The 20887-nt window shown below is 38.3% G+C and overlaps 1 protein-coding gene across 1 annotated transcript; it reads right to left on the reverse strand.

Annotated features, from left to right (window-relative positions):
* Nucleotides 1–1067: 1067 nt before the first annotated feature.
* Nucleotides 1068–19920, reverse strand: ponzr1 (plac8 onzin related protein 1). The gene is made up of 4 exons (XM_014998682.2): nucleotides 19779–19920; nucleotides 9747–9851; nucleotides 6519–6664; nucleotides 1068–1488 (listed from the first exon to the last, which is right to left on the reverse strand). Exons 2-4 carry the CDS (start codon nucleotides 9847–9849, stop codon nucleotides 1351–1353), a joined length of 387 nt encoding a protein of 128 aa, XP_014854168.2. The 5' UTR covers nucleotides 9850–9851; nucleotides 19779–19920; the 3' UTR covers nucleotides 1068–1350.
* Between the last annotated feature and the right edge of the window lie 967 nt (nucleotides 19921–20887).

Genomic DNA, 20887 nt, shown 5'->3' on the forward strand with positions numbered 1-20887 from the left:
CAACATAAATGGCCACAGCAGAGGCTGAATATAAATTCATGCCGCACTATTCAGATTCTGATTTGCAACATAAAACCGTGATAAAATGTTAGAAATATTTTGTTATCACTTTTACAGTAGGTTAGTTTGTTTGTTTTTTTAAAGGGTTTTAGCTTTCTACTGTGTGTGAAACCTGTCTTCCCATTATTTACAAGAATGTCTTTGTAACATGATTATCTATGACAGGAGGCCCCATTTTCCTTTCCGCCCTCATGTGAAAGAATTAACTGTGTGAAAAGACAAAACTTGAATCCTTATCTACCGGAATACTCCTTACGTGTGAAACTGCCTGCGTGCAGCAGAAGTATTTTCTGTTTCCTCCCTCCCTCTCCCCTTCTTGATAATAAAGACAAGCTTTGACCAGAGGTTTTCAGAACATACAGTGAACAGCTTGGAGAAGTTTACTGTATTTTCTCCCTTTTGCAAAAGCCTGGTTGAAGATTGATATACGTTGTCTGTGGTTCTTTTATGTAGGTGGAGAAAAAACCTATCAAAATACATTCAAGGTTGTTGTGTGTTTGGTGACACAACATGAAAAACTCAGAAAGTGTGAAGAGAATTTGTTAGGAAACAAACTTTTGGGTTTTCAGAAACGCAAAAAAAGTGAGATCCTGGGAGCTAAACGGTTAAAGTCAAGGTTTGATGCAGCAAATGAACCAGTGTGATTCTTAAACTGTCTGGTGTTTTCCTTCCTCTATTTTCTGTTTTCCCACATTTATCCAAAATGAGGGAAATTATCTACAATGTTTTTAAAACTGCTGTAACTCAACAGTTTTCAGGACAATGTGGGAAATCTGTGAGTACATTAAAATAACAGATAAGAAGAAAGAATTCAGGTTAAAATAACATTTCCAACTCAAAACCTTGGCTAAAGCCCAAACTCTGATACTCTGGTTGGAGACAGAAAAGCTTATAAATACGCTTTGTCAGCAAAACCCCATTGCTCAAAGGCATCATGAGATAAAACCTTCTGACATACGTGGATATCGGTCGTCATCTGACAGGAGAAAAAAGAAGAAGTGACGGCGTTCTTGAGACTTGAAGGAAGTATTTTATTAAGTAACAAAGATCAGAAAAATATCAAACTCGTTAATGTGGCACTCAAAACCTAGAAGATCTTAAACATACGGGTGATAAAAAAAATTAAAAAAAAGCAAAGTTGACTTGAAACAAATGCATTCACACTAACACAGCTCAACAGAAACGCTTCTCTTTGCATCAAAACAAACTCCAATCCGTAACTCTGCATGACGGTGAAATGACAAAATATGAAATGCATGAACCACGTGACGCCACCTCCACGTCTGCAGGCTAAATCCTGCCGACCTGAGTGGTGACCACGGTGGTGCCCGACGGATTGCGGGCGCGGATCTTCAGCTCTCGGTTCATCTGGCACCAAACGCAGGGGTAGCACCACATCACCTTGCAGCAGTCGTCGCAGCCGGAGCCCTGTGGACGGGAAACAGGACGGGGGAAGTCAGACAATATTCTAATTAATTGACACACGCCTCGTTTTATTTTTCCATATCTACCCGGAAAATACTTAAACAACTTTCTCTGCTTTTTCATCAGCCAGCGTGGCTACATGAGTTAATGTAACCATGATTTTTTTTTTTTTTATGCCTTAAAGCGAGTTTAGTTGAAATTTTCTTTTTTTATTTAAGATGTCTTTCATTTGTGGATTTGTGGAGCATATCTGATATTCTAAAGAAAATGAAGCTTGGTGATCTTAAATATCTAGGAAATGCAGCCAATCCAGGAACTCCATTCATTTTCCTTGGAGCTGATTGGCTGTAAGGCCAGAAGCAGAAATAAGGAAGGCAGCAGACAGTTTCCATTGTGCTTATTGTTGCACATTAACATATTTTTGGTGTTAATTTTGCTCCACTTGGAGCATTTGTAGAGGTATTCACAGATTTGAGCTGTTTTCAAGCGTTCATGGATCTTATCCCTACATACACCAGCGATCAAAAACTGAAAACTCAAACTTTTTTCTGTCAGTAAATGCATCAGGAAACTCTGAAAGAGATTAAGGGACACCAGGTTAGATTTTGCTGTTTTGCCTCACAGCAGTCAGACTGCTGTAATGTTGTACTTGCGTCTGACTATTATGTTTTTTTTTTTTTTTTTTTCATTTGAATTTGCAAGATCCTGTTCTAAGAAACTATCGCCAACAGACTTCAATAGATGAATCCTCTTTCATTTGATCTTCCACTCTTAACTAATTAAAGTCAAACGGGCAGCCTCTCGATGAGTGTAAAGATTTCATCTTGAATTCGTTGGAGCCTTTTATAACCAAATTCACCAAAGCTCAGAGTTACGGTAATAATATGTAAATTTTTTCTCCATAAATCCTGAAGACATTTCAGAGGACTGTAAAAAATCTGGCTCATTTAACGGAAATCGCAAAGTAAAAAGGACTGTCTTACTCTGGTTCATTTATAAACCGTTTCTTTTTTTAAAACAGGTCTGTTCAGTTTCTGTTTCTAGGAGTGTTTTTCCACACCTCTCTGCACTTGTAGCGTTCATGTCGATCAAAGAATATCTGTTTGGGTTGCAGGAAATATTACCGCAACGCTCTGCCAGTGTGGCGCCAACTCTCTAAAAACACCTGGCACACAATTGCTTTCATTTATCTCTGCGTTTTGTGTATTCACCCAGAAACACTGACTCGTGATTCTCAATTTAGATCATTTTAACTCAATTTGAGGAGGAAAAGAAAATGTGATTTTAGTTTTTGCTCCCTCAAAGATCTCTTCTGTCACTTAAATGTTTCTGATATCAAACAAAAAAAGTCAAATAATAATTCATTTTTTATTCTTTAACATCCTTGACATTAAAAAGTAATTTCCATCTTGTTCAATCATCTTGTGTACATCTTGTGCAATTTAAATAGAACCTATCAGACAACATGAAGTAGGCTAAAAAATAATTAAAAGGAGTAAAGCTTGATTGGGTTAATTTTTGTATCAAAGTGTCCAGAGTTAGTTTTTCTGTTTTTATATTCCTGCGAGTCTTAGACTGTTGGTTCTGTTTAGTTATTCAGGTATGTGTGTGTGTGTGTGCGTGCGTGTGTGTGTGTGTGATTGTTCGTTAATAAAGTGTCAGAATCACAGGAAACCAGTTTGCAGCTACGCACAGCTTGGCTTTTGTCACACTTGAATGTTTCAGCTTTTCAACCTTATTCTATTTGGTGTGAGACAAAGACAAGCTGAATACATTCAAAATACAGTTTTCAATTCGATAATTCATTTATTAAGGGAGTAAAGCTAACCAGAGCACAAGCTACGCCCGTGGCTGCCCTCTGGATGCCAGGCTGCAGACGAAGAGGAGAAGAAACAACACTTTTCTTCCTAAAGCTGAACTTCCGCTGGATTCATAACCTAATTCCTGATCTTTGTTTGTTTATAATGATGTGTTTTTTAATGCATTTTAATTGCTGCACGTCTCTTTAAATAATAATAATAATAATAATAATAATAATAATAACAGGATTGTTCATAGCATTGAGAAAATCACAGACAACCCTGAGGATCCTTGTTATAAAATGCTGCTGAGTGTCGTCAGTCAGAGGCTTGTTCAGAGCCGCAGTAATGCAGACTGCTACAGGAGAAGCTTCCTCCTCACTGGCGGGTTACCAGGCTTTACATGCACCTCCACCAGGCTAAGAATTGTTTAATTCAGATTAAACGACATGAACAACTTTCTTTTGTTTCCCTTTTTTAAGACGTTACGGTTTGTGTTTAGATTTGGCAAATAATGTCTTCCAAAAACACATAATCAGCTGGTCATATTTTCACATTTCCTGTCAACCTTAAACATTTTTAACTCAAAAACATGGTGGCTGCCCCAGAGCTCCTACCAGTGGGTTTACCAAGTTTTCTGCGGGAAACCATGCATGAACATCAACAACTCCTTGAAAAAACTTACGAGTAACAACATTTAATTTTCCTTTGGCATTGCTAAAGTGTTTCTTTAGCTTTATTGACCTAAACTGAAACCATTTCTATCAGACCTGCCAGAATAAGAAATCACTTCTGCATGACACAGCCCCAAAAGATCTAAAAACAAAGCTACAAATCGTGCCTTGATGTAAGGAGACCCAGATATCCATTAGTGTAGAAAAGGTTGCAAAGTCACTTCTGAAGCTATGGGATCCCAGAGAACCACAGTGAGAGCTATTATCCATAAATGGAGAAAACAGCGTTCAACTCTCCCAGGAGTCAAATTTCATTCCATGAAGATGTAAAAGACTCATTGCTGGTTATCACCACGCCCGATAGACGTTGTACCACGACTTTAGCTGAAGCCGACATGCGGATGGCTCAATTTGACAAAGAGCCAGAAAACAAAACCTGTGGCATTACGCACTCAGAGGTTGAAACATCAGAGTTAGATCCTCTATTTTATGCTAAAAGCTTTTATGTTTGAAGCAACAAAACAACAAATCAGGGAGCAAGTATTTATTATCTCAGCATTTCTTCTGATTTTGCTACTTTGTCATGTCTAAATGTTTCAGATCAAAAACGGTTTTAAAATCATTTTGTACACTGACAAAAAAAAATAAAATTGAAATGACGTGAGGCTGAGTGAAAAAATTATAACCAGCAACTGACAATGCTTCAGACTTTTATGTGACAGCGGAAGCAGCTTGGCTCACTTCTCTTTTGCAGAATCATTTTAATTCAGACTATAATAATGAGGGTTTTTGAGGAGATACGTCCGCTGTAAGGCGACACCGCGGCATCTCATCCTGGAGTAATTTGTCCCACTGGGAAATTTTATTCTATTGTTCCATCGTTCCATGTTTTGTTTTTATTACAGACACTCACAGTAGTTTGGACTTTACTCCTCATCTGTACTTAAAATGTCTTTATATCAGGTGATGATGTGTTCATTTTTAGCCAACTTTAGGAACATTTATTTGTGACAAAATGGCAAAAACAAAAAAAACACAAACATCTTTTGACAGCATCACACATGTCAAACATAGTTTAGGATTGTAAAATCGTTTGTGATTGTGGAACGTTTTGGCTGGTTCATGTTGGAGAACTGAAGAGCTTTTTCTTTCTCACAGGTCCGACTTCAAATTCAATCTTGTAGCACAAAGAGAACTGATAAGAGGAAGGAGTTTTAATTCACTTTGGAAACTATGAAAGGGGAAACTCTTTAAGAAGGAGGTTCCTAAATGTTTTTCTTAGGAAATCCCTCTTGAGAGTGAAGCAAAGGCTTAAGCTTGGTTAACGCAGCAAGATAATCATGCAGATTTTTGTCCCGATTTGCCATTTCCGACAACATTGATGGCTTTAAAGATAATCTTAGGAGATATTACTGCCGTGTGGTGAGTTAAGAGTGATCTAGAATGATCAGCAGGATGTCAGGGTTATTCAACATGACGGACTGTTTGGAGGGCGTTCCCTGAAAACAAACGAGAAGGCAGCCAATCAGGAAGTGCGGTGACGGAAATGTGGAAAAGAATCCAAAATACAGAAAAAAAAGCAACTGTTATGACACACCGCAGAGTTCGGTGGATGTCAGAGACGTCTTTGTAGTATTTCTTTCTTTGTTAAATGTATTCCACAAACCGTCTCCGTCACTTCTTCCTCGTCGGCCATGTTGGTTTACTCTGAAGATTTGTCCAAGAGAGGATTTGCGAGGTTTTTCGTCTGAGATCTGAACGTTCCTGAGTGAAATTGATTTGTGTGGTGTTTGGTCCTTGCTGTGTGACTGCAAACCACACCACAGGACCAAGCGTGCTATGTTTTCACTGTCGTGTGGTCGATGGGGTTTTGAAAATCAACTGACAACCTGAAAATCTTGCATGAGGATCAAGTTAGTGGCTCCTCTACACGTAGTTTCTGGAAAACGTGTCAGTCGCTTGATTGTCTGACAGATGAATAGATCTGCATTTTCTTTAACAGCAAAATGAAAGGAACTCAAATCGGAGCAGCTAATTTGACTTTTCATTCATGTCAACGACGTCAAACAGATTAAAATCTCCAATAGGATTTTTTTTTTCCTTTTTGGCTTTTCCTGACCCGAAGAATATCTAATTGAAATTCAACTCTTGCACAGACTTCATATGAATCCTGACCGTCACAGTTGTTCTGGTTCAGTAAAGTGTATTTCATTGTAGCATTTCAAATAAAAAATCTCTATGAGAAATGCTACAACGGAAACACTGCCCTTTGATTGACTCTGGAACGTTATGGTCTCTGGGTTTTCCATGCCTAATAAAGTTAACAATGTTTTCCTGCAAGCCCACGCCGGACTCGAGTGAATCTTTAACCGCTTCTGTTTCTGTCATCTATTTCTGACAAATTACTCAAGTTAACCCAAACCCATTAACTAAGGGAAACCCCAGAATCATACAGAGCAGTGGGCCTTGACAAACAGAAGTTAAGGATCTGGTCACTCCAAAAATAAAAAATAAAAATTGGATCACAACAACTAAGTATTCCTGAAGTTGTCCGACTTACAGGAATGTTGTGGCGCTCTCTGATGTTGGAGCGGAGTATGCAGGACACGATGCCGCAGAAGTCCAAACAGGGCATGAGGCAGCACCAGCCGTACTTACTGGCAGTCTCACACTGCAGGCAGGGAAAGCACCACAACCCACAGCAACCTGTTGGCGAGAAGAAGAGTAAAGCTGCTGTCAGGCTGCACCAAGCTGCAAATTAGTATTAATCGTAGCACATATTAGCTTCTTTAAGAGATTGTCGTGTTTGTAAGTAAACTTGTCCAGTTGGTTTGACCAGCTGAAGTGAGCAGGTGAGCAAACAGTTTGCATAAAACCCCTGAATATTTACACAAGAATGAGAAATCCACTTTCTGTTCTTAATAAATAAGCACAGGATGCACTTTGAACTTTTGGTGTGTAAAATAAAGTTCATAGCTAAAATGTCATGCAAGTCCAGACCATAGTACACCCACTCCATTCTTTCAGTCTGATAAATTTATGAAACATCCCTGGAAAGCTGGAATTTACATGGGCTTCCACATGCATGATGAATATCTGTAGGTAAGTAAGATCATGTTCAGTCTTGCAAAACCCGCAAGACTGAGAAATAAAATACCAAGTAGACGAGTATGAACACTGGCAGACGTTCAGCTGGCAGCTCAAAGTTTAGCATCAGACGTTTCAGTTTTATGGTTTAAAGGAACTTTGATTATATTTAATGAAAATCTAAACTTGAGTTTAACTTTGTAGTGGTGATATCTTTTCGATTCATGGCAAACATGGATAACATGTAGTTGATGAATGAGTTCCCCACTTTACCTTCTAAAACATTTTAACACTGCATTAAGCAACAAGCATCAGTTTCACTACTGATTTTCAAACAAACAGATGGTAGCTCCTCCTATAGATGACCCATTTTATTACCATTCAATCTACTTAAATTAATTAGTTAAAAACTATCTGAGAATGTTTGTAAAGGAAAAAACCGGCTGCAGAAAGAGGAGTGGGGCGGATTGTGGGCGGGGTTTGATGTCCAGCTCCACCCTCAAACCATTCTGATTGGATAATTTTTCTACTTCCCTCAAAATGACTGGAAAGGAGATAAAAAATCAAGTTATTTGCCAAGTGAAGTTAATTTTCTTATGTTATAAAACTTAAAATAAATGGAAAATTAAGAAGTTATTTGATATTTGGTTGTATTTTTAACTTAATAAAGTGTATAAGAAGGCCTGGATGGACGCATTATAAAGTACTTAAAACCACAATCCATAGAAATATTTTTAGATTGAGTTTTTCTGAACTGTTTGGTCACAACAGCTTATAATCTGTGAAACTTTCATCCTATTAGAATAGAAAGTTGTAGCGATATAATTTTTACAAATGATTGTTTTTATGGGAAATCTTGATCAATCAGAGTCTCATTACAAGCTCATTAAATGTTTGTCTTTATGCAGACACGTTTATACAAAGTGGATTAGAAATGGGTCAGATGTCAGACTGTGGTTCCGGCTTTCCTCTCTTCCAGGAAACACATGCATTTCCGTTTGACATCACAATTATGATGTTTATCTCTTCTTGTTCTCTTGTCTTCTTTCTTTACGTCGTGTTCACATGAATGCAGGATCAGTCTCCTCGTTCAGTTCTTGTCAGCTGTCAGTTTTGTCGACAAGGCATTTTGAACTTTGGTTTCTCATGTCAGACTAAATTTGTTTTTATTGTTGCGGTTTTACCTCATGGTGTGAAAATAGGGATAATTCACACAAAGAGGTCAGTGCATGAGAATGCACCTGACGTAAACAGAAAATAATCCTTCATTTCTGAGCCGCTTCAGATGCTGTCAGAAAACCTGCACACTGTTTAATTCAACATTAAATCAAATACTTCTGGACTGATTTAATTTGCCTTTGGGATTTATAAAGTATTTCTGCATTTGAATTTGAGCAGACAAGTGTGTTGGGAAATAATTACGCATGTTTCTGTTCTCACCTTGGCGCTGCTGGTCGAGGGCGCATGCAGGAGGGTACGCACAAAACCATCACTTAACCTGATCCACGCGAACACAACCACAGCGCCAGTGCACAAACCAGCACAAATTTGACCCACATAAATAAGCCACATGAACCTGACAGCCAACTAGAACGCACAAGCCCCAACAGAGCAACACACTCACTTTGATGTTTTGACACAAAAAATAATTTTCTTAATAGTAAAAGGGAAGAAAAAATAATAAACAAACTTTTATAACTTAAATTTTTTTTTTTTGCCCTCGGCGGAAAATCAGCTGCAGGCGCTATACTGTCAGCAGTGACTGTTTTTCAAAAGGACAGGGATTAATTTACTTCATACTTTACTTTTTTTTAGGTTGATCAAAGTGTTTCAGAAGCTTCCATTGTTTCTGTTTTACTTTATTTCAAACAAATAACATTAACATGCATAGAGGACATTTAACACAAAGACAAATAATCACAGACATTGACAGTGCTGGGTTTTAAGGTCTTTCAATCTTAAAAGTAGAATCAGAACCTTTCACTGGTCATCTGTGAGTTAATGTTTCTCTGGGGTAAAGATATGATGTGACACAGAGGCCCATTTCTCAGCTACTCTTTAAAACGGGTAAAATCATCAAACATGGAATACAAGTTAAGGCAAAGATTTACGTTGATACTGCAAACATTGAGCAGGAAAGGAAAGGAAGTAGGAAAAAAACACCTTTAAATGTGTCTAAAACAGGTTGCATCAACAAAACAAACAATGAACTGGATGGAAATTTGGCTCCATCATTCAAGTGATGAATTAGGATCTTAATCCTATTAATGTAATTATTTTGATTACACCTCATAAACCTTGAAAGTATAACCTTTTTTTTTCAGAACTAAAGAAGTTTTTAGAATGAGAGAGGAAACGTCTTCAAGAAACAAGACAAGACGTCCAGACGCCTTTATTTTATTACGGCTAAATACGCCTCAGACTTTACCTAAGACTTAACTCTGTCCCCCCCATAAATTACAAGTGGGCCTTTCGTTAAATCAATGAAGAATATGTGGAAAAGAACCTCTGATCCACTGTTAGGCAAGGGAGAGGTTCTGGCATTCTGTGGGCTTCTTTCTCACAAGATGTCTTGGAAAGGCTGGTATTAGGAGGTTTTTGCAACATCAGGATATCCAAATAAACACCTGGCTCACTTTGCCAGAACGCTGAATTTGACAGCGAGGACAGCGAGTAAAACTGGTGGCGCTCGTTGACTTACAGGTGCCCATCTCGGAGCAGCAGTCGCAGAGGTCGGTGCTCCATCTGCCCGGACCCTGTTGGGTGATCGTCACCACCTGGTGAGTCTGGGGTGGGTAAGCCATGCCTGCAGGACACAGATCAGACACAAACTCATCAGAAGAGGAAATGTGTAGTTTAGATTTGTAACTTTTGCATAATGCTCCCCCACATTGTTCCTTTATGAAAAGCACTTGATGATGTGCGGACTCGTCGACAAGCTCTGTTGATCTTGCACAGGAAGCTATTCAGACGGCTTCAACACAACACAGAGGCCACGCTCGATTTTAGCTTCGACTTTGTTCAATGTACAGTAAAATGGAATGTGAAATGTTTCTCTGTTCATTTCACCTTGAAATTGAAGCTTTTCGGTGCCGAGTGAAGAACAAATCTTTAGAATCAACGGAGGGTGTACTTTCTATTTTGTATGTCTACGTTCTTTATGTATCTTTTTTATTTATTTATTTATTATATTTGGGTAATGTAATAAGTCCAGACTGAAAGTACTTTGGTTAGTTTGTCATGAAAGACTATAAAGAAACACAAATTATCACTTAATATTAATCACCTATAGGATTTCAAACATATTAGCTTCAGTTTTAAGTAGTTTTCATACTTCTGGTAGACTTGGGATTAATCTGACATGTTAGTTTTACAAACATGTTTTCTCTAAGTGAATCTAATAATACCGTTTTGGAGCGGCCTACCTGGTAAGCTAGCTTCAAACTAAAGTTAAATCTGTTGAGGCAGCTACAGATTAGGGAGATGGCATAGAGGTCTTCTAAACTTTAAGACTTGGATCAAGGGCATTCATCCTCAATGTGTCCTCTCCACACACTTCTGCAATTTAAAGCCGTCCACCTGATACACTTCTCTAAAGTTAAAGTGTCATCTATTTACCAAAATGTGCGCCCCACATGTGACAACAGGTGTGGGACTGCACCTGCTACGTTAAGCCTCATGTTTTGGTCTTGATCTCTTCAGGCCATTTTCTGGAAATCAGTCTTTCGTTCTACAGCTGAAGTTTTGCGCTGCGAGATTCAACCAAACTCCTTCTCCGCCATCTTTGAAGTTGCCCCAGAACTGGACTCGTTCCAAACAGAGCTCCCGTTTTCACCGATGATTGCCAGGGGAGCTTTCGTGTTAAACGTCCATCAGAACTTGAAGTTTATTGATCTTTGAGAATGTGCTGTTTCATAATTACACCATTACTTGAAAACACTCTCAAAACAACAATCTTATGGTTTATCGCAATAACGTCTGGGAACATTTAACTGTCTGGTAAAATGAGCTATTTTGACAAGCCCAGTTTGTGGCAAACTGTGAAATATTTTTCAGGTACAGAAACCAGTGGCCAGCTGCAGAGAGAGAAAGTTTAAGGAAATAAGTCCATGTTGTTGATAAGAGACAACAGAGGATGTGGGTTGCAGACGAACACTCACACAAGACATGTGTGTAAAACAACAACACGTAGATCACTTAGATTACAACCGAGAGTGCAAGGAATCCTCCCCCCCAGTTTGTTTCTCAGGACAATGGACAAACTTTTCTGTTTAAATCACTATATGACAGGTTACCTCACCTTACGAAGCAAACAGCCGCTGTCGTTTTGTTTGTAAGTCGATGTGTTTTATAAAACATGCATTCACTGCGAGACCAGAGCCTTTTCTCTGGCAGCAATGTGTGCAGAGAGGTGGCCTTGCATAAGCAAAACAATAAATAAATTGATAAACGGAGATGAATAGCTTAGTGACCTGATCTCCTTTGTACAAACAAACAAACATTTTGACTTAACACGAAGCACCGTATAAGTGTGAGGTGAAAGAAAAACGACGTATGGGTTAGAAGTTTTTATAAAAATAAAAATCTGAACGTCGTGTCATGTTTTTGTATTAATGTGTCCGGTCAAAGTCCAGACCGAAGTCAGATTAAAAATCCACGGAAAGACTTGAAAATTGACGCTGGTTCAATCTGACTGAGCTCCAGCTGTTTGGCAAAGAACGACGGGGAAGAGATTTCAGTTTTATAGCTTCACAGAGTTCACACTGAGTAAAATGTGGTTCCAGAAGGAAATGAATTGTTTCTGCTAAATACACTTCCGCTTTTGTTATTTCTTTCTCTCTGTCAGCTCAGCTTCTTGTTGTAGATAAATTCCTGTGAATAATGTTGATCTTACTTCCCCTAATTTGCATTAAAGGGTTTACTATAGATGGCATGTAAGCTGAGAGAAAAGACAAAGCTTTCTGTCGTGATGGAATGAAATATAAACCGATTCAGGATAAACTGGGAGGTAAAAAAAACAAAACAACAAAAAAACATTCTAAAAGGCCCACCTCTATCAATTAAACATCCATTAATTGATGGCCAAACATAACTAGAGAATATTTTCTCAATCTAATGAGCAGCTGGTGGGCTTTCAGTTCTGAATAAGCCACTTTATCCATCCATCCGGACTGAGACTGAAACTGAAGAGTGAGAACAAGAATAGCAATAACTGAATCACTGAGAATGACAGGAAGTGGAGAGAAACACCCTGAATGTTACAGACGGCAAACATTTCTGCGCCTACTATGCACAGGAAAAACTAAACTGTGCAGCTCATATGTCATGACGTGACTTTTTGTACAACTATCAATGCTTAACTTTTGATTTGAATGTCTCACCTGGTTGTTCCTCGTATTCTTTAACTTGATGTTGCAACAACTACCCAAATAAAAAAAAAAAAAAAGGAAAAACTTTCAGGCTGGATTTGGGGCTGCCAGCCTGAACTGGTTATACTTCTTTCTGTTTTCTGATAATAATCTCTCGTCTTGGTTTACATTCGGGAACAACGGCTTACTTTATTGGCCCCCAGCTGAATATTTGAACCCACAGAAAAGTTCAGTGAAGTCCCAACTGATTCACTGACACTAAGCTAAGCTGACAACTGATTTCTTGAAGGCGGTTCTGCAAGGCTTCCTGGTGTTGCGTGCATTTACTTGGAGGGAACAGATCCCATCTTTTAGTCTCTCTTTTTAAAGGAGTAAACATTTTTAATGAGCAAAAATAAAGATATTAGAGGAAGACTAGATATATATCTGTGACGCTATGTTGTGGTACAGTGATTTCTCTGGTTCTCTCAAGGTAATTGTAATTTGTGTTATTGTAGGAGTGCAGTTACAGCTCCCTGAAAATTCATCAACACTCCTGATAAAGCTATCTGGAATAATTACTAAAGATTTAAATCATATGTTATTTTTTTTAATCTATATGAAACTTTTCACATGCTCTTATATCAATTTTGCGACTGTTTCATATGATCGAATTTTGGCACTTGTGGCTTTCCTTCCAAATTGTTCTAATTTAAAATTTTCTGCTTGTTTAGATTTGAGCTCCTGGTAGGAATGTTGATCTGAAGCTTCTGTTAAGGTAGAGAACGTCAGTCGGAGTTAAGGGAGGTTACGCCAGTGGAGGTCTTTGAGTACTTCTTAGAGGACAGAACTATGTGAAAAATCTGCTGTGTGGTTTAGATAAATCCAGCCAGCTGGGTCAAGTCCTGACAGGTCAGGGCATTCAGCAGATAAGACGCTGGTCAGCTTATCTGCTCCTGCTGTTATACAGCAGGAGCACCTTTAATGTTCTCCTAAACAAGTTAAATTAATAATGATGTTCATCAATGGAGCACCTATGGATTGATTATATGCTAAGTATCAGTGAAGTAGAGCACCTTTATGGACGAGGGTGGAGGGATTGGGTTATTATTATTATTTATTTTTTGTTTTACCAACAGGCCTAATTTGAGAACAATATTCTTGACCATAATTTGATCATGTGAGGGCTCATGCTCTACTGTGTCCTGGTCCAACAGCTTCAACTATAAAGAATCAAAAGGAATCTTGAGAAAATCATTAATGCTGCAAGAGAATAATCAACAGAAAGGAGAGATGGTTAAAAATAAAGATTAATCAACCAATTAGGAACAATACCAATAGATTCATCAACTACTAAGATAACTAGAAGCTGCAGTTGCATTAAGTCTCCACAACTTGACTCTTAAGTGCCTGTAATGCAGATCTCTGTATTTCCCAGCACAAAAAACTCAAGCTCTGCAGCAATTTCCCTTTTAAATATATCATCCTGTTACCCAACCACTTTCTCAATTATTTTCCAGCTACAGATAAAATAAAAGCAACTGTGATAAAACTGAAAAGCAATCCAACTTTAATAGCACACAAAGCTTTCCTATGCCATCCCTTAACACCTTTAACATCAGGTCACAACAATCAAATGGCCACTAGCAACGTTTCCTTTATCTTAAAAAGCACTTCAGAGCAGTAAGAATGAACAGACAGCTCTGGATTTAATTTGGTTATGCAACATAAACATGCAGTGAGAATGGATGGTTTGCTTTGCAAAGAGCTGGAGCATCTTGAAGGGGATATCAGTGGAGAGAAGAGGTTGCATAACGAGTAAAGCAACGCAGTTACAGCCAGTTTCCGTAACATCCAACGGTCAGAAAGGTCAGATGGCTGCTGCTCTTTACACCATTGTTGTAGTTTTTAGTCTTTTCTACTCGTGCAAGTCTATAACTGAAGAGTACAACCCAATGGTGCCTTAAAGCACCTGAATAAAATGAACGGCTTTTCAGGATGATTTCCAACACTAGTCAAAACCAGTGACCATGTTCAAAGGGCTAAAAACACCAGCTGGAGTGGCAGCAAAGAACACAGCGTTTGAACACAAGTTTGGGCCAACATCGATATATAATGTTGTATTGTGGTCGATAACACATATTTGACAATGTTATATATTTCCTTAACATTTCGACACCATGAAAAATGACCATGTCGCTGACGTTGCTCCCCTGATTCTCAGAAGTGTGAGCAACCATCAGCACTCAGACCAAGTCCAATGATTCTGATTAAGAAACAAATGACAAAAACATTAGCCATGTCCCTTAAAGAAAGACATTTACGTCAAAAATCCAGTTGAAATCCAGTCGTTTTCATCTGCTAGTGAACGCCAAAAAAATATAATAGACGTTGCCAAAGCCTACTAGTGTGGCAGTAACTCTGAAATGACTAATCTACAAGGAAGGTGTGTTTTTTTTTACGGGAAAGGAGCTGGATAAAATGCATTTTCATGCATGTTTGGGTGGTCCTGCATGCCTTTCAAACACTTAAATATAATTTTTAAAAATCTGATGATACAAAAACCAGCTACGTATGGACCATGCAGGTGATCGCTGGTGAGCTTTAGGAGCTCCAGAGACGAATCAGGGAACAAGGGTTGTGATCAATACGCCAAACGGCCTCAGGAGGAACAACATGACCTGCTGTGATCATTTCTTCAGATTACCCTAGAAAAAGGAAAGATGTTGTTCTCATGAGAACCTGAAAGGAACAGAAACCAAGTATGATCTTTTACTAGCGGCAGCAAAAACAAAAAAAAGTATATAATTTTCATAAATAGCCATTGTTTTTCTCTGTGTAGGTTTTCTTAGTGGACGTTAAAACATTCAAATAGTTTAATTATTCTCATTCATCCTTCATTTCTAAGAAGTAAAGAACATCATTGCATTAAAAACTTAGTTTAGAGTTGATATGATACAAAATGTTTTGAGGGAAGTCTTTGGAGTCTTAAAAAAATCCCTGTGTCAAATTGACAATATTGCTGCACCGCAGAAATGAACATAATAAGAGAGTTAAAGACCTTTCAGTTCTCCACTGCATCACAGTCACATATTTAAAACAGTTGTGTCATTGAAATTCCCCTTCTCTTCCCCTCCAGCAACACAAAGGACAATGAGATGCAAATAACCACTCAACAAAACACATTTCTGACTTTGCTACGTCAGAGAATCTCCCAGGCTTAATATCAAAAATGCAAGAACTGAATCATGGAAAACTGTAGAAATTGAGATTTTCCAGTTTGTTTTATCCACATTGGTCCTAATACTCTGTTGTACCTAGATGTGTTGGTCTGAAATGTAGATGTGTTGGTCTGAAATGTATACGGTTAGAGTTGGACGGCACATATGCTGGCAAGCTGTCTCTTTTTATTATTCTCTGAATGTGAGAATCTGGTTGCCTACATGTGCCAGAGCATGTTTGCTCTACAAAAGGAAATATCAAGATGGAAATTTGAAACTGTATCCAGTTTATTAAATCAAAGCTGGATTCAAGCAGTCATTCGGATCATCCGGTTCATTACACGTTGCAACCAACTCAAAGGTCCTGATGCAAAATTAACCCTGCAGCACAACCAACCCCAATCCACCTTTGAAAGAGGTAGTAAATACGCTGTACGAACTGGAAGAGTGGAACGAATGTGACACAGCGCAAATAAAGGCAGCAGGGTGAGACTGCTGATATCATGTGGTTGCATGTTTGGTACAGAAGTATGATCCGAAATGACGATCAATTATTTACAAGAGAAACCAATGCAAGCTGCAAAGAAACCACTGCCCCCATTAAAGCAGGTCATCTCTGTCCACAGGACATGAGAAAACAGCATAGAACAACACACTGCTGCTGCTTCTGAGTCTTTTCAAGTCGAGTCGAGTTAATTCACTCAGCACAATCCAGCAACAAGGCAGTTTCCAAGTGCTTTACACCAGAAAAACAGACAGCAATTATGAAACAAGCAAAGAACATTACGTTTTGTCAAATGCTGTCATCAAAATCATAAAGTGTGTAAACATCAAATATGTCGACCAATGTTCCAGTTACCATGAATCAACAGCATCTCTAAACAGGAAGGATCTGAGTTTTGATTAAAAGGAACTCAGTTTTGTAGTTTTGTAGTTGTAGGGAAGTTTGTTCCAGATTTGTGGTGCATAGAAGCTGAATGGTGCTTCTCCATGTTTGGTTCTGGTTCTGGGGTTGCAGAGCAGAACCAGAACCAGAAGACCTGAGAGGTCTGGAAGGTTAATACAACCACAGCAGGTCTTTAATGTACTGCGGTGCTAAACCGTTCAGTGATTTACAAACTAGTAGTAGGACTTCAGAACTGGAGTAATGTGCTCTGCCTTCCTGGTTTTAGTCAGACCACAAGCAGCAGCAGCGCTCTGGGTCAGATGCAGCTGTCTGACTCATTTCTTAGGCAGACCTGTGAAGACACTGTTGCAGTAATCAGAGAACTAAAGATGGATCTTGTGGCTAAAGTTCTTTAGAAACGTTCTTGAGGTGATAGAAGGCTGACTTTGCAATTGTCTTTATGTGGCTCCGTAGGTTCAGGTTGGAGTCCATCACTACACCCAAGTTTCATTTCTCTTCAGCTGGTTTTAGTAATTCAGTAACATGAGAAAACAGTAAGAAATGCTGATTAAGAAATGCTGATGTTACACATAACGAAGGATTATGTTGACCTTTAATATAAAGCAGACATATTGCTAGACCTATCAAAGTAGTGTTTGAATTTGGCAAAAAGGATGTTGATGTATGAAATGTCTCCTTTTTAAGAGATACAAAACCTATAGTTTTAATAGAAAAACGTGATCAAAGTGGTTTACAAAGGTGTAAAAAAAACAAACTAATTTATCATGATTCCGCTTTTCTTGCCACACAGTTAATTAAGACACATTATGAAAGAAGTAACTTCTCTTTTATTTTGAGCTACATCTTTTCTGAAAACTTAACACACCAAACTGCAACACGTGGATCCATGCAATTAGCTGAGTTGGAAACGACTGGGAACATGTTGCTTGTTGCTTTTAATGTTTTAATTGGGGCCTGCCCATAGCAATGCATAGGGAAGAGCAGTGACTGACTTGTGACCCCAAAACAATATTGAAATCGCTCTCATGGCTGCAAAAATTGCTCTATTAATATGAAAGTTGGTCATGACATTGATACGCATGCCTGCTCCCGTAAAATGTTTTCAAAATTTCTCTAGGGCGGACGGTTTTCTGTCAAGGTGCTTCAGAGCAAAATAAAGTGACAGGGTACCTTCAGGCACTCAACCATTCATTTTCAGACTTTTCTGAAAAATTTCTAAGCTCAGCGCACACCATTTTTCTCTCATCGCTGCTATTTCTGTGAGTGACCTACAGATATGAATCGTGGGACTATTGGAGACGACAAATAGCCCTCTCATATGCTTCAAACGGTTTTTGGATTGGCCTTACGAATCCTGAACGGGAAGGAGTTGTTCGGACAGCTTTTTTCATCAAAACTGACTGGGTGTCTCATAAAGATAGAAATCCTTCTCCGCTTTTCTGTCTCACACACACAGCAGTTGGCTGAGGATTAATCGCTATAGCAACAGAATACAGAGAAAGGCAGAGCTGCTGGTTTGGACTACAAAGACTCTGTAGTTCTAAACATGGCGGAACACTTTAATACAGAGGGCAGAGCAGAAGGTCAGAACTACAACATGGTGGAACACTCAGTTATTACAGAGGAGGGCTGAGCTGGCAGTTAAGAACTACATAATGGTGGAACTCTGACTTACTACAGAAGGGTGAGCAGAATGTCATAACTACAGATGGGGCAGAATGTTCTGGGCATTATATTACTGGTTTAACCCAACCACTGTTACACATTGGATTAGTGTGGCCATTTAAAATGAAGCTTACTGAAAGTTTCAAAATAAAAGCCTGCATATTGCTCTCACGTCAATATTAAGCTTTTTTTTATGTTTTTTTTTCTCAGGATAGTGAACTGCCTTGCGCAGCACTTCAGTTCATTAACATCAGCACAAACAATAGCATTTCATGGGTGTCTGATAGAGATAGAAATCCTTCTCCACCTTTCTGTCTCACACACAGGGCAATTGGCTGAGGATTAATCACTATAGCAACAGAATACAGAGAAAGGCATAACTGCCATAACTGTAGTTCTATCTATGGCCAAGACTCAGTTAAAACAGAGGCCTGAGCAGCATGTCAGAACTACAACATGGCGGAACTGTCTGTTACTATAGAGGAGGAGTTGGCTGGTATTCTGAACTACTTGTGCTTTGAGCAACATATAACTGATTTAACCCGATCACTATTACACATGAAATTAGTGTGGCCATTTCAAATGAAGCTTATGAAAAATTTCAAAATAAAAGCCTTGACAATTTTTATATCATGTAATTGCTCTTTTTTGCATTAGATAACTGTTTAAGAAAACCACTGTTAGACATGGGATTAGTGTTGCCATTTGAAATGAAGCTTACTGAAAGTTTCAAAATAAAAGTCTGCATACTCCCCTTTTTTTACGTTTTTTTTCTCAGGATAGCTTTAATGATCTTTTTTCCTTGAGTTAGTGCTCCACCTTATGCAGTGCAATAATATGAGCCTTTTTTAGCATTTTCTTTCAAGTTACTTATTAGCCATGTTTAGTATACTGAATGGAGTAAGTGAATGACAGACAACATGGTAGTGATACCCCACATTCTACTGATACCATTCATGCTATTATTAGCATTTTTGGCTCATTTTACAGTATGCAACATACTGAATGGTACAAGTACAGCTTAGTCCACATGCTTCTGACTCTCCACATGTTATTGACTACATTGAAGCTTTCTTTAGCATTAATACTAGCTTTTAGAATCAGAACGCTGGGTCCAAACCGACGGGCACACTTTGGCAGGCCTCATTTAAATTTCTTCAGGAATTTTCTAGTATATAAATACAATCATTCTCACGCTCAACGGTTCTCGTCGGCCTAATTAGCTGAAACAGATTAGTCAGTCAGAAAATGCCGCCTTTCAACACCGTGTATTACTGATTTAAGCAGGTGTAACGAGCCAGTCATTTGCATATTAAATTAACAAGTAGACAAGAGATTCAAATAAGGAGAAAACAAGCTATATTTCCGATTAAGCTTACATTTTAACTCATTTCATGTAACGTAGATAAAAAAATAAATAAAAAAATTTTAAAAAAACATGCAAAGTCGCATAAAACGTGGACGGAAAATAAATAAAAGTACGGAAAGTACGCAGCTGTACAAAAGCAGACAAAAACTCCCCGAGTGGCTCAAATGAGCAGCATTTAAAGCTTACAGCGGCTGTTTGTAGCAGTATCTTTATTTTTTCTTACCTTTTTAAAGCTGAATTGTGGGGGGACAAAAGCAGCGAGGAGAGCGCCGTGTACTTGCTGGGTTGTTGAGTGTGAACGGATGGAGGCAAATTAAGTTTCACTTTTCAGACCAGTGGGGTGGTGGTGGGGGGACGGGGGGGGCACCAGGAAAACAATGAGGAGGAGGAGGAGGAGGAGGAAGAGGAAGCAGCTTCTCCTTGTAGCTCAGCGTTTTAAGATGAAATAAGCAATAATGCTGAAATTACACTGGCAAAAAAAAAAAAAAAAATCTACGTATGCCATAATTTGTGTAATTTGTGTGGGACTGAGGTAATTTGGAGTGAAGAAGGCCTTCTTTTCTTTACACTGGTGGTATCAGCCATGTTCTGAGGAGTAGTTTGATGGAGCAACAGCTTATCTACGTGAGAGGAGGCAGATAAACCCAGAAGCTTATCTCAGCCGCACTCAAATAAGAACAGGATAATCTCACATTTTCACTCAAGTTAAACTAAAATGTAGCCGTCCAAGAAATTACTCAAGTAACATTAAAGAAGTAAATAAGTTTTATGTAAAAAAAATAAAAAAATAAAAAAATAAAAAAAAGAAACAGTGGTAATTTTGCCAGCAGACAAACATGTACTTATTTGCATATGGTATGTTTAAACAGGGTAAAGTACTAACAGTGAAAAGTGTGGTGCAGTAAAAATAGTCTTAAAAGTTCCTTTTTTTGTAGAATAGTTACTCAAGATCACAGATCCATCAACCCAGCAGCTGTTTGACTTTATAGCCACCTACTGCTCCCAACAAGCTTCATAAATGTTTATATCTTTTCTGTTCTTTGCAGTTTGTCTTATAATGTTCTAGCTGTTATTTGCACATCCCAGGTGATACTTTTACTTTTTAACTTCTTATAATCTGTTGCTGCTGCTGCTCAGTTTCACATTTCTTTGGATCTGAGCTGTGCTTTTTTTTAATACTTGTACAGTATTATTTGCCTAGAGTCGTAAATTTGTTCTTATGTACCGACTTCTATTCTTATTATTTTCAGGTTTTTAAATATATATATATATATATATATATATATATATATATATATATATATATATATATATATATATATATATATATAT

Source organism: Poecilia mexicana, unplaced genomic scaffold, assembly GCF_051168715.1.
Source record: "Poecilia mexicana isolate PSO_F unplaced genomic scaffold, ASM5116871v1 scaffold_18, whole genome shotgun sequence".
Taxonomy (NCBI): Eukaryota; Metazoa; Chordata; class Actinopteri; order Cyprinodontiformes; family Poeciliidae; genus Poecilia; species Poecilia mexicana.

Excerpts from the sequence above, each read along its gene's own strand:
- ponzr1 (XM_014998682.2), bottom strand. The coding sequence starts at position 9,849 with ATGGCTTACCCACCCCAGACTCACCAGGTGGTGACGATCACCCAACAG. Across the intron at positions 6,665-9,746 it reads CTGCTCCGAGATGGGCACCT|GTTGCTGTGGGTTGTGGTGC; the intron begins GTAAGTCAACGA and ends TCTCGCCAACAG. Across the intron at positions 1,489-6,518 it reads GAGAGCGCCACAACATTCCT|GGCTCCGGCTGCGACGACTG; the intron begins GTAAGTCGGACA and ends TCCCGTCCACAG.